Raw genomic sequence first — 12,671 nt, 5'->3', positions numbered from 1 at the left:
TCCTGCCCTCGTGGAACGTGGGCTTGGGGTTTGGATCACCACACAACACCAGATTGTTTCATTTCCTTCAGTGCCTGCTTCTTATGAAGAAGCTTTTGATGAAAGAAGCTACAAAAGAAGCAGGTTGAACTAATGGCTTATCATACATTTTAAACATCCTTGTCTACTCTGTTTTTCCTTCCAAAGGCTGTGGCATCCTGAAGTTGTGAATAATAAATTACAAAATCATAAAACACAAGTGATCAAAGCGTGTCAGGAGCTGGAAATGCACACGGAGCAGACAAACTGTAGCAATTGTCAGGGAGGAAATACTAAGAGTCATTTATACTTTGATTAATTAATTAGCACATTATTTTAGGGAAAAAAAAATACAGCCTTTTTTTGTGTGCTGTATTTTACCCACTGCAGTTTGAAATGATAGTTAGAAAAATCACGGCTGTTAAATAATGAATCATACAGTTGAAAAGGATAGACCTGAAGTTGTCCACAGGTGCTTAAACCTGGCACTTGGACAAGGATGGACATGTCTAGGCTGAGGAGCAATGGTCTGTAGCTCCCCTGGGAGCCCCAAAAGGAAGGGCTGTTGCCATTTTTACAGTGGTGACCATTGTTTGCATCGAAGAGCGATGCCATAAGCGCAAGGAATGAGGGTGCTGAGCTGCTGCTGCCTGTCCTCAGTGGCACACAGCAGCTGGGGTGGATAAATGCACCTCTTTCGAAGAAGACTCATACTCACGTCTCGTTTCTGAGATGAACGCCTTAAGCATCGGTCCATGGGGTAAGGCAAGCGGGGAATTCTTCCTTCCTCCTGAAAGAGAGCCAGGTGAAGCCAAGAGCAGGAGCATCATCAGAGCCAAACCGAGGTCTGAACTTTTGGAAATGAAACGAAATGTGCAACAGTCTCTATAATTTAGTCAACCAGAATTTGCCTCTGATACTCCATACCGTACTGTCAGGTTATGCCCAGGATGCTCCCTGTCTTGCTCCTCAAAGGCCAGCCAATTGCAGATACAGGGAAGAAGAAGTCTACTTGAAGATAATCCACATATCCGTACCTGGAAGCACACATTTTTATGCTGGCAGTATTAAACCAACAACGCCAAGATCTTCGCTTCAGCAGTGAAATTATGATGTTCCGTTTTGCCTAACAAACGTTGAACCAATATAGACCACGTTCCCTTCAAGAGCCTAACACAACAAAAGAGCCTGAAAGAGGCAGCCAAGAAAGAAAAGCGTAGGTAACTCCTACGCACATGAGATTAAGTCGTGTCTATAAATCAGGTTTGTAGATGACACTCCACTTTGGAGGTGTTTCCAATAATGTATCGTATACATGATTCAATTTCTTAAGAAAATGTAAATCATTGGGAAAAGAGGCTGCTCATTGTCTTAATCTCATGTGAAGGAAACACAGCGTGCGTGGAAGTACTTAAACAAATGGTGAAAAATTGCTGTTACCGCTGGTTTTGTTATAGTAATGTAACTGGAATGTTGCTGCTGCGTTTTCATTTTGCTTTAATGCTTCTCTTTCTGTTCTTCTCATGTTCCTCCTCCTCATTAATGCCATGCATTTAACCCATCATGCTGTGTGCCCCTTGGTGGCTTGTTCGTGTTCCGTTTCGTTTCATTTTTTTTCCGTTTAACTTACGTATCCATTTATTTTGGAATGCTCATTTGGTGATGTATGGACCCAGACCCCATCGATCCATTAGAAGTTGATTTTTATCCTTTGCTTGATGATTTCCCTACGTCAGTCCCAGATATCTCCACCCCCATGCTCCCACCAGTAGGTGTGCAGGCTGTTGCACTGACCCATGACGCGGTGAGGGTCATCTGGGCAGACAACTCTGTCCCGAAGAACCAAAAGACGACAGAGGTTCGCTTCTACACAGTCCGATGGAGAACCAGCTATTCTACAAATGCTAAATACAAGGTGAAGTTTTAGCACGTTATGAATTTACGAACTGTTTCATCCGTTCATATTTTATTTGCAGAGACTTTGAGTTGGCTTTTACAAACTTTCCTCAACCAAGATTCCCCTTTCATTCAAAAGGAGATTTACTTGAGTAACTGCTGCTTGCTAAAAACCTGCGTATTTAGTTGGATGAAAATAGCATATATTAATTCTACATGCTAATTGATGAAAGTTATGATCTTTAATCTTTACCAACCAGGTATAAATTAGTCATAGGTGTGATACCACAATACAGTAGTGGGAATGGGAAGAAATACCAATTGCGATACCTCCCACCCTGTACGGCAGTTCCACCCATACACCATATTCCCAAACGTCAAAACTGGAGGTTACTTTGCAGGAAAACTTCTCAGTTTGAACGGATACGGCAGCAGCAGAGGTATGCTACTTCCTGTATGAGAATTTATTTTCCAGTCCTAATGAAAACACTACCAAAACAGGTGCGGTTTAGCAAAGAGATACGGAGACGCAGGGAATGGAAAGCAATAAGCACAGACTTTAGGTTGTTCTGTTTGCTTGGTTTTCCTTTCCACACGCTATTGTCAGCTTGTATATTGCACCTCATATAACATCCACCTTCCCCATAATAAGTGTGTCCTTCCTCCCATGCCCTACCATAACGGTTGTCCTCTCTTGCCTAGAGGATCATATAGATCCATAGCAAGTTGTTTGCTAGGAATACATTTTTATACTGCAAGTGGATACCCCATTTTTTACAGTTCCATGTCCTAACAAAAGCAACCTCACGTAAGTTGTTTTTATTAGGACTCTAGAACAGGCGATGCTCTGTACATTTTTGAGGCTCCTCCGATTAGAGCCTGAATTATTTGTCTAAATACAGGCTGGCCCTTCCAAAATCCCAAGGATGGCTCTCTGCATCTTTCAGGTTCAGGTTACGCATCTTATGGACTCTAATCTTGAGATCTTTCTCAGATCATTTTTGGAAAAAATGGGAATGATGATGGAGAAGATCTTACCTTCAATCTCTTTTCTGAGTGTGGCTTTTCACATTCCCCCTTACATCTCCCATAAGAATTTGGCTTGTTGGTATCAGCTGGGTCCACGTGCCACCGTGAGCCCTTGATTTCAGTTGTGCTGCTCCCGATTTGCGCTCCTGTTGGCTGAGGGAAAACTCAGGGCAGCCGTTTTTTTTACTGCAGGTACTGGCCAATGTAAAGCTTTTAAATCTTTGCAAGGCTTTTAAATCTTTGCAAGGCAAATCTTTGTAAAGCTTTGCACATCTTTGCAAGGATCTGTTCATGCCGTAGTGTTATGTCTACTGCCATACTTCTGACAACCCCAGATGCTGGCATAATGATGAGACCCATTTATAACCATCATTTTGTATGCTCATGCAGTTGTAACAAGCTCTTTTATAATTAAGGATGCCAAAACGATGCATTGTAGTGATTTGAACAGCATCCCTCAATCCGACTCCTATTTAAGGACAGATTCCTGTACCCAGAAATGTGAGGAATAAAGCACGGGGAAGCACAGCAAGTGGGAAACCAGCTCATGGGGGGAAATCAAAGCTCCCTCCAAAAAAACAGCATTATGTTTTGCTCTTCACAGTCATTCATAACATTTCTCTCGTTTCACAACGCATGTACTCAGCTGTGGGAGATGATGGGTGCCAAACAAACCTCCGGCCCAGAGTTGTCCAAGTCTTCTGCTAAACCACGGGGGTGGCTGACGAGGAGAGGAGCAAAAGTGAAGTCCCCTTCTTCTGCCTTCCTCTCTCGTTTGGCCAGCCTGAAGACGACACATTCAGGGCCAGGCTGACTCCCTTATTCCAGTTCAATCGCCCCCAAGCATAAACAATAAAAAATCTTGCAGAAGGTCTTCTTTCTTGAAATAGCCCCATTTTTCAAGGAAACGAGATAAAGCTTATTATGTTCTTCTTTGAAAACAGTGGGGAAACCTTCCATTTTTTTTCAAAGGGCTTTAGATCAGGCTCACAAAAAGATCCCATTTGCCTATGTGTTGGTATTGAATATGCAATTCTTTTCAAATTTGCCCATTAAAAACTTCCATAGCTTCAAAACTGTGTATCAAATCTAATATAAAGAAAGTTTTAGCCTTTTCCATTGAGGTTTATAAATTGAACTTTGCCCTGCCAACTTTACTTTGTACAAACCATCCCAAAAAGGCATAGCATGGTATTACTAAGGTACTTGTTCCAGTTATACTGCCTTCATCTCAATATGATATTAACTTTAGGGATGCTTAGGACTACTGAAATGCTAATAGTACCGAGTGAAATATTCAAAGAAAAACACTCAGCTGGAGACAAATAACTTTCTTTTCTGAGAAAGGACCCAACATGGCTGTGTTCCACTAAAGACTATTTTGTCCAGCAGTGGGTTCAATTCCTACAGTTTTTTTCTGTGTGATTTTTTCCTGGTCGTGTTTGCTGTCGGGGCACTTCCATAGTGATGGTTATCAGAATTAGTTACCCTCAGTGATGCTGAACAGCATTTTATGTCATAAATCGTTTCTTCCAAAATCTTCTCTGGGGGAGGAAATTATTCTTCCCTTTATTGAAATCCAGCTTTTAGTCGAGGAATAATTTTTGTAAACCCTAGCAGCTAGATTTTGCCATCTTTGACAAGTAGCTGAGTATAACTAAGTAGGTTTTGATTTTATTAGTACAGTCTTCGCTTCAGCAGGTCTTATAGAAGGTGATTCTCTGCTGGATTAAGTCCTTACTAAGAAGAAGTTGCAAAACTGCTGATTTCCAAGGACTGGGGATTTTAATTGAGTATGAAGATGATAAAATCTGGTATTGCAATTAGTCTTCCTATTAAGTAGCATGCAAAACATCTGTCAGAGCACATGTGCTAAAAAACAGCGTGCCATGCAGGCATACATAGTGCGTTCCTTAATGTCTCTGCAAAGTAAATTTTTCCCACTTTCCCCTTAAATATTACTGCTTTATTCTGCAGCGTGCTGGAAACCTGATGTAGCATTTTTAGTGAAGGTCGATTTATTTTTGAAACATCCGATTTGGTGATTAGCAGCAGAATGCCATTGCTGATGTCTGCCAGCAAGATACCTGCTACTCAGATGTGAACAGCAAGGTGGTTTTCTGATGCAAAGGCGTTCCTAGGTTGTCTTAATCAGTAAACTTGAGGTCCATAGGTGTATAAACATGTAAAAGCACGCACCTGGAACTCACTGTACTGTAAATTGTTGACGCTCGAGGACTGCACACCAGGCTCTGGAGCTTGAAAAACGCAGGAATTGATTTTCTTCAGTTGCCACCGTATGTCCTATAATATTCTCCTCACTCGTCTCCTTTGATACCAGTGCAGTTTGGCTCAAATTGGTCCTTACTATGTGCTGAGGGAAAAAGCTAAATTGACCAAATATAAATGAACAATTTAATATTCACATCGACATCAATGTTTAGCTGTTTAGAACATATCACAGTGAGGCAGATCAGTAATGTCTTTCAAACATAACCTAATGCATAAAAATACTATATTTAACCAAACAAAAGTGTGTTTTATGAATATAAAAATAAATCTTTATGCAAGGGTCCTCTTGATATTATAAATATGTGTTCCCCACAGTACCCGGGAAGCTTAGTCAGGTCCATTCTAGTGGTAAAAATGCTTTCTGAGCCTCCACTACAAATCAGTAGATATTAAAAACTTTTTTTCTTCTTTCTTTTTTTGGAAGGAACACATCAAAGAGGCTGGAAATGAATGTTTCAGTCATGGAAATGTTCCTCTTTTTTCCTCATATGGGCATAGATGAAGGACACAGTGTTAGCTTTCAATTTGCATTTGAAAAAAAAATGCATTGCAAATTGCTTTGTCTGGGAAAAGGAAAAGAGAAAGCATCACAATAATTTATTTAACTGCTTAAATTATAGGCAGAAAGTTTAGTATCATATTTACGGTCCTAAAAACACTCCCATTAATGTATGAAGTAGCAACGGAGCTATTTTGCTTGGAGAAAAGAATCCATTGTGATTGTGTTTTGCTTAGCTACCAGCCACGAGATTTGCTTTAAAGACATCCTTTGCTCCATCTCTTTGCAGTCAGCAGATACGACAGCCCTGAGTCACACTGTCATCGGCCTGAAGCCTAACACCATGTACGAGTTCTCTGTCATGGTCACCAAAGGGCGGCGGTCCAGCACCTGGAGCATGACTGCCCACGCCACCACCTATGAAGCAGGTATGGCAGGAGCTGCTGAAAGGGGTTTCAGTTTTTTCCTTTCATTCACATGCTCTCAAAAGCCCTGTTCAAGTTCCGTATATGAACAAAATTCACTGCATTTGTTCACTTTTTTTCCTGGGTAGCAAAGCAGAGCAGTCGTTCCACTGAGCTCTGGGTGACTCGGTGTCATTGCAAGAAGTTCAGATGATAGTACGTGTGTCTAATATTTTGCCCCACAATATAATGATTATCTATGACTTTTATGATATAAAATAGTTCCCACTTTTCAAAGAATCCTAAGATCAGGTGAGAACAAGTTAAGTACTCTGTTATTATTAGATAATAATTTTGCCACTTTAACGTTTTAATTTAGGAAGTTCTTTGTGTCTTTGTCTCAAGTTTATGAGTTCCCACCTTGTCCTTTTAGTAAAAAGGGCTCAAAGACTGCTTCTGTCTAACACAGGACCTTCTTGATTCAAGATCTAAATGGCTGTGTTATAACTAAGCAGCCACAGGTCTGTTCAGAATGCAATTTTTTCCTTAGGTTGAGTAGTGATCTTGAACGCACTCTAGGTACCGATATAAATCAGCTTCTACCAGCAGACACCAAATGAAGTCTGCTGGTAAATATTGATCTGGCTTTTGGTTTTTGGTTTTTGTTGTTGGTTTTTTGTGTTTTCTTTTTTTTTAATGAAAACCACAGTACGCGCCAGTTAATTAACAAAGGGAAAATAAGAGGGAATATATGTGTCCTTAGATTTTCCCATGTGATTGCAATGCAATTATCTGAGCTTGATGGAGCAACTCTGTTAATTAAGGACATCCTGCACTGCTGATCTTTATTGCCTATTTTTTACCCATTCCGCATGTTGAATTTCCCGTAATGATATTAAAGAATGTACATATCAGCATCGATACAGAATTCGCTAGAGATTACTACCACAGGCTATAGAGAGTTGTTATGCCCATAATTCAAAAGCAACTCTCAGAGCCAAGTTCCATCCCCAGATCTGCCTACACAAGTCTTGCTGATGCGAGGGGTGTTAATGAGTGCTAAGGGAAACATCTAAAGCTTTGATTTTTCTCATGATATCTTATGTTCACAATCTGCTGAAAGCAGAGCTCAGCTTCAGCCACTCAAAGGGACTCATGTGGCGATAACCAGAATGGAAAACCTGTGTTACAGGAGGAAGCTTTAAGAACAAGCTTTACTAGTTTAACCTCCTAAATGACAAAAAGCCTAAAAAGGGAAAGAATTAGTTTATGAAAACATGTCAAGGAGGTTAATATCAGAGAAAGGAAAACAGTATTTAAGAGAAAGATGTTGTTTCCACACAACTTGATGGATGCGTTTAGGGAGAAATAGAATCATTTATATGAAGTTGGAGAATATTGCAGAACAGACATAGCAAAAGTAAAGAGAAGGAAAATTTTACTTTGAAAATCAAGTAAGTTTACAGAAAAGGTGGTCTCTTGCAGTACCCTGGCATAGTAAGGCGGTCCGGGATGTTTCTTCTAGTCCACTGTTTTTAAATTGCAGACCCTGTGTCCCTGTCTGTGAGCCAAATACCCTTTAAATGCAACCCAACCCTCTTAGAACATAATAGTATTAACAATAGTACTCGTAATATTAACAATAAATAATATTAGTAATAATAATAATGGTTAAAATAATAATGCAGTCTTCTTTAGTGATGAGGGAGCTTGTGTCGTGCTGGGCATTGCATCAGTTTAAGAGACTTCTTTAAGATCTGTGATCTAGATGTGTGGCTTGCCTACTTCAGGGTGAGAAAGACTCTTCCAGCAAACAACAGGTGATCAGTCACCTGCTTAATAATTTATCAATGACAACAAAAACTTTTTTCCAGTGTATGTATTTCTTGGTTGCTTTTGGATCCCGTTTTTGAAAAATTCAACCGATGCAGATGCTTTGAGATCATCTGCTAAGTGTTCATTCAAAAAAGTTGCTAAGTGGCCATACGATTAGGACACAGGCAATGTGATGCTCACACTGTGCTCTCCATGCTGTTCCCTTATCTATACACCCAAAGTCATCAGCAGCCTGCATCAAATCCAAGTAAATGAACAACGAGCTCCGTGCTAACATGATGCTCCTCTCTCTCAACTATTTTTCAATAATTGTCTGTTTTTCATTTCTCCTTCGTAGTCTAAAAAGAAGTAAAGAGAATAGAGTTTTCAATTATTTTCATTTCATTGATTTCAATTATTTTCATTCTTTTCAGCTCCAACCTCTGCACCCAAGGACTTGACAGTCATTACACGGGAAGGGAAGCCCCGAGCCGTCATTGTCAGCTGGCAGCCACCATTAGAAGCCAATGGGAAAATTACCGGTAACATTTGCATTATCCTCTACTCTCCTTCTTATTTTACTGTTCCGATTGTATCACAGAATTGTTTTTAGTGGAAACGTGTTTTTTTCCCAGAACGCTATGCGATCTGATGTTATTTTCTCTTACTTTTATCAGCAAACTTGGTCTAGGAGTCAAGGCAATGTTAGAGACACTGCAAGATCGCTTGCAGGACGTAAATATTCATTTAAATGCTAAGAACAGTGATTTAAGTTAAAAATGCAGCGCTCTCAGCAAAGGTTTTGTGGTGCATGCTGCTCAATGATAATTAGAAATGACTAATAATAAGTACTTTGTTGGCAATAATGCAACACGTAATATACCTAATGATAGGTTGCTTGTTGCAGCACACAATGGGAGAATTTATTGGTAGATATTTAACTTTACAATAACAATTTAAGGCAATGATGATCAGGAAAAAAATTACTTAATATTGACTGACAAGAACTGAACTTAATGGATGCTTCACAATGACAGATTTTATTTTCCAAAATGTTGCATATAACCTTAGTGCCTAATTAAGACATCCATTAGGAGCCTTTAACGTTAATTTAGGGTGAAAAATACAGTAGAGTTCTATCTGAGATTTTGCATTTAAATGATCACTTTAGGCTGTTAATAGACATCTCAGAGGCATATAATTATTAGGAGAAATATTGTTCAACTACAAAAATGTGCACATTATGGTCTCATTACCACAAACAATCGGCTTAGACCAGTTCTAGAACGTATTTTCACGTGGAAGAAAGTGTGCATTACTACCAATGATCCCAGCTACACACTACTGAGGCATTGAAAAATATAAATGTAAGAGCAAGAAGGCTTCAGCATGATGCTCTGTGTGAGCAATTAGATGTGAGGAGCACTGGGTCAGATTTTCAACAGTTGTAACTCAGCAGGACTTCCCTGGCATCAGAGGAGAGTGAGTTACGCCAGGGAAGTATCCCAATTTATATTACCAATAAAATAAGGATATATTTCTCTTTGGACGTTGCCAAGCAATAAGGATTCTCAGGTTAGACTTGCATAGCTGTGTATAACTTCAGCCTCCATATTATTATTATCTTAGAATTTCAGCCTCCAGTATCAGAACTTTATTGGCTGCGACTGTGTCTGAAAGGAGGATGTTTTGAGGAGATGGCTCTGTTTACATTAACCCAGTGTAGTCCTGAGAGAGAATAACTGATGGTTCTGCTGGACAGCACACGAAAATGAGTGCTAACGGTCCTGAATCCCCACTGGCTAAAAGACAAAAAAATAAATAAATAAAAAGCTTTCCTGACTTTTAAATTGTGAAATGACTTGGTGGTAGCAACTTTAATGGAGTTTTTCCATCAAAAGCAGCATTCAAACCTGAGAGTAGATGGGGTCCCTTGACATCCAAGCAGAAGCTTCTTTCTTGTAGTGTTTGGTTGAAGAACGACTCTCATAAAGATTTTTTACAGCATATGTGGCCAAATGTTTCTTAGACTTACCAAGCAGAGGAAACAACTCCTTGCAGAGAGTAGAAATGTCTAACAACCATATCTTCATCCCTAGAAATGTTTGAGCAGTATTATTGTGTTAATTTGAGAAACTTGGTTATTATATCTTGGTATGTATTAAACCAAATGCCATGATCAGTGAAACTGCTTTGTAACAAACTACAGGTCTATAAATAATATCCCATGATGTAAACAAGCAAAGAAAAAAAGAAAAAAAAATACGCAAAATATTATCATTTCCATCCTAGTACCATTTGTCCCTGACCAGCATAACCATTCCTGTGGAATGAGCGCTTTGAAAAGCATCTTTGTTTCAGAAAAAAAATAAATAAAATAGAGGAATAGTGATGATAAACTTTACACCGATTTTTTAGTACTTTTGCATCCAAGCACCAAAATGAAGTCCAGAAGATTCACCTGGGCTCTCTGCACTCCAGAAGCTCACTCCTGTGGTGCTGGCATGTAAGACCAAACTCAGATCGTACCTCTTTGCATGCTACTAGAGTGTCACAGACAAAGGAGGGGGGAAAACAGGAAAAAAGAAACAAAGATATTTTCAAGGATAGGCAGAGCCTGGTGTTGCAGGTCACCCGGCTGAGGCTGGGTTATCACATAGGACATGCTTTACCTCTCAGCCTTATTTACAGGCTCTTTTTTCTCTCCAGAATTTCATTCGCCAAGAAGGTTCTTCCTACAAACTTTCATTGTTTCCTAACACTGCTGTTTCTACTCCCTAAATCCTAAAACTTTTAAGTTTTATTCAATCGTAAGTAGTAATTGCAATGCCCCAGTTACCCGAATTCTGAGTTTGAGTTCTTCATTCTTTTCCCAAAAATACTTCCCATAGATTTGCCAAGAAATATTACATGGCTTCCCATGAGCACCCAGTGTTTGATGTGCATCATTAAAGCCATTTTATTTTATTTCAGCACTGAAACCCTAAAGACTTACATTGTATGGTTTATGGCATTTATCAGACTGAATGGTGCACCTGAATTTGAGAAATGTACTCATAACAGAGCAGTTTAGTGTGTGCTACCTATTTTTATATTTGTTAAACCTGTATCTCTTGCAGTGAGTACTGTAATTGTTGTTTTGGAATAAAAATAGACAAATACAAATTAATTGTCATAGCCTTCTTTGAAGCTATTTTGATCAGACACCTACCGTTGCTGCTTTTAAAAAGAAAATAATAGTTTTTAATCAATCTAAATTTTATACGTATGTTGCGTAGGAAGCACGTTGCTTGAAGCACTAACCACGAGACCGTGTTTTTTCAGCTTACATCCTCTTCTATACTCTGGACAAGAACGCTCCCATTGACGACTGGATTATGGAGTCCATCAGCGGTGACCGGCTCACCCACCAGATCATGGATCTCAGCCTGGACACCGTCTACTACTTCCGAATCCAAGCCCGCAACGCCAAGGGGGTGGGGCCTCTCTCTGATCCTGTTTTCTTCCGGACGCTGAAAGGTTTGGATCTATGTCATCCCGATATTAATGATGGCTCCAGTTTTCTTATGGCTCCGTGGGAGCTTTGCAATTAATTCCATGGCAGCCAGAAGAAATCCTACTCCTTGAAACTATTATTGAGAGATGAAAGCAAAATGCTACGTATGGTAGTTGACAAGAGTAAACCACATAATGAGTCAGTAACTGTAGTTTTAAATTCAATCAGCTTGGGGAGAGCACTCTGACACCACCTAACTTCCTGCCATCAATGGTAAAGCTAATTGGATGTGCCTGGATTTCTCCAGAGACGTACCTTTCCTTTTGGGATCCTCAGGTGACTGTAGGAGCTGGCAGTGACTCACTCATAACAACAGAGCAGGCACACACAATTATAATTAAAAAATCTCGGCAAACTGAGATGCAATCTGACTTTGCATGGGGAAAATTGTTCCAGATATTTTTCAGTACCTGCTATTAACGACAGACAAATTACAGCCGGATCTCTCCCCATTAGTGACCGGCAAGATAAAGCAGGCAAACCAGGGGCACCCATTTTTTTGGCCGGTGCACGTTTTAACCAGGCCACTGGTTTATGAGAGCAAAGGACTCGTACCCAGCTCAATTTCCAATTAGCACAGTGAGATATTCCTCTTCTGTCCTCCCTGCTGCCTAGCTGTGAAGGCCTGACATCATCTACCCAGAAATGATTCGATATGAAGGTGTAAGCAATATTGCTGTGAGGGGGAAGCAGGATGTTTGCAGCAGCTCTGCTCCTTCTATTTTAACTGTCACTCACTGATTTGCACAAAGGTATGAAATTACTTCTGAAAAGAGGTATAATTAATGAAAAAGTCGAATGACATAAACAGCAAACCTGTTCCAGGAAAGAAGCGTGGCATATGAGAGAGCACTTCAGTGCTCTGTCTGCTGGAGGAAGTCCAGGGGTTTGTACATAAAAATAACATCTTGGCAGAAAGGAATTGAAAGTGGATTTAGGCTGGACCTGCAAAGTCAGGGTCGGAGGGGAATTCAGAATGAAAGCTGTGTACAAAAGCCTGGGAATTAGCATTCACGTTCAAGCCTCTTTTTAATCAGTTATAAGTGACTTAATTTAACGTGGGCTGTATAAAAGCTAAGTGAAATGACCGAACAAAAGGGGTGACGTGCAATCCCTCCATCGCTCCTTTTATTTTTATTTTTTTGTTGGGCAAGAGCTCATA

General features: G+C 39.9%; 1 protein-coding gene across 10 annotated transcripts in view; it reads left to right on the top strand.

Moving 5' to 3' along the window:
• Positions 1-12,671, top strand: part of DCC (DCC netrin 1 receptor) — a 423,032-nt gene that overhangs the window by 362,566 nt on the left and 47,795 nt on the right. For 8 of the 10 annotated variants that reach the window (XM_040540170.1, XM_040540171.1, XM_040540173.1 and 5 more), the window contains 4 exons: positions 1,695-1,933; positions 6,024-6,162; positions 8,388-8,495; positions 11,278-11,472. In XM_040540170.1, coding sequence (XP_040396104.1) covers positions 1,695-1,933; positions 6,024-6,162; positions 8,388-8,495; positions 11,278-11,472 — 681 coding nt within the window. The remainder of the gene's footprint in view (positions 1-1,694; positions 1,934-6,023; positions 6,163-8,387; positions 8,496-11,277; positions 11,473-12,671) is intronic. The other 2 variants (XM_040540174.1, XM_040540169.1) reach the window with 2 other exon arrangements.

Source organism: Cygnus olor, chromosome Z (assembly GCF_009769625.2).
Source record: "Cygnus olor isolate bCygOlo1 chromosome Z, bCygOlo1.pri.v2, whole genome shotgun sequence".
In the NCBI taxonomy this organism is placed as follows: domain Eukaryota; kingdom Metazoa; phylum Chordata; class Aves; order Anseriformes; family Anatidae; genus Cygnus; species Cygnus olor.
Note: the sequence above shows the minus strand (reverse complement) of the source record. Positions and strands in the feature narration are given on the sequence as shown.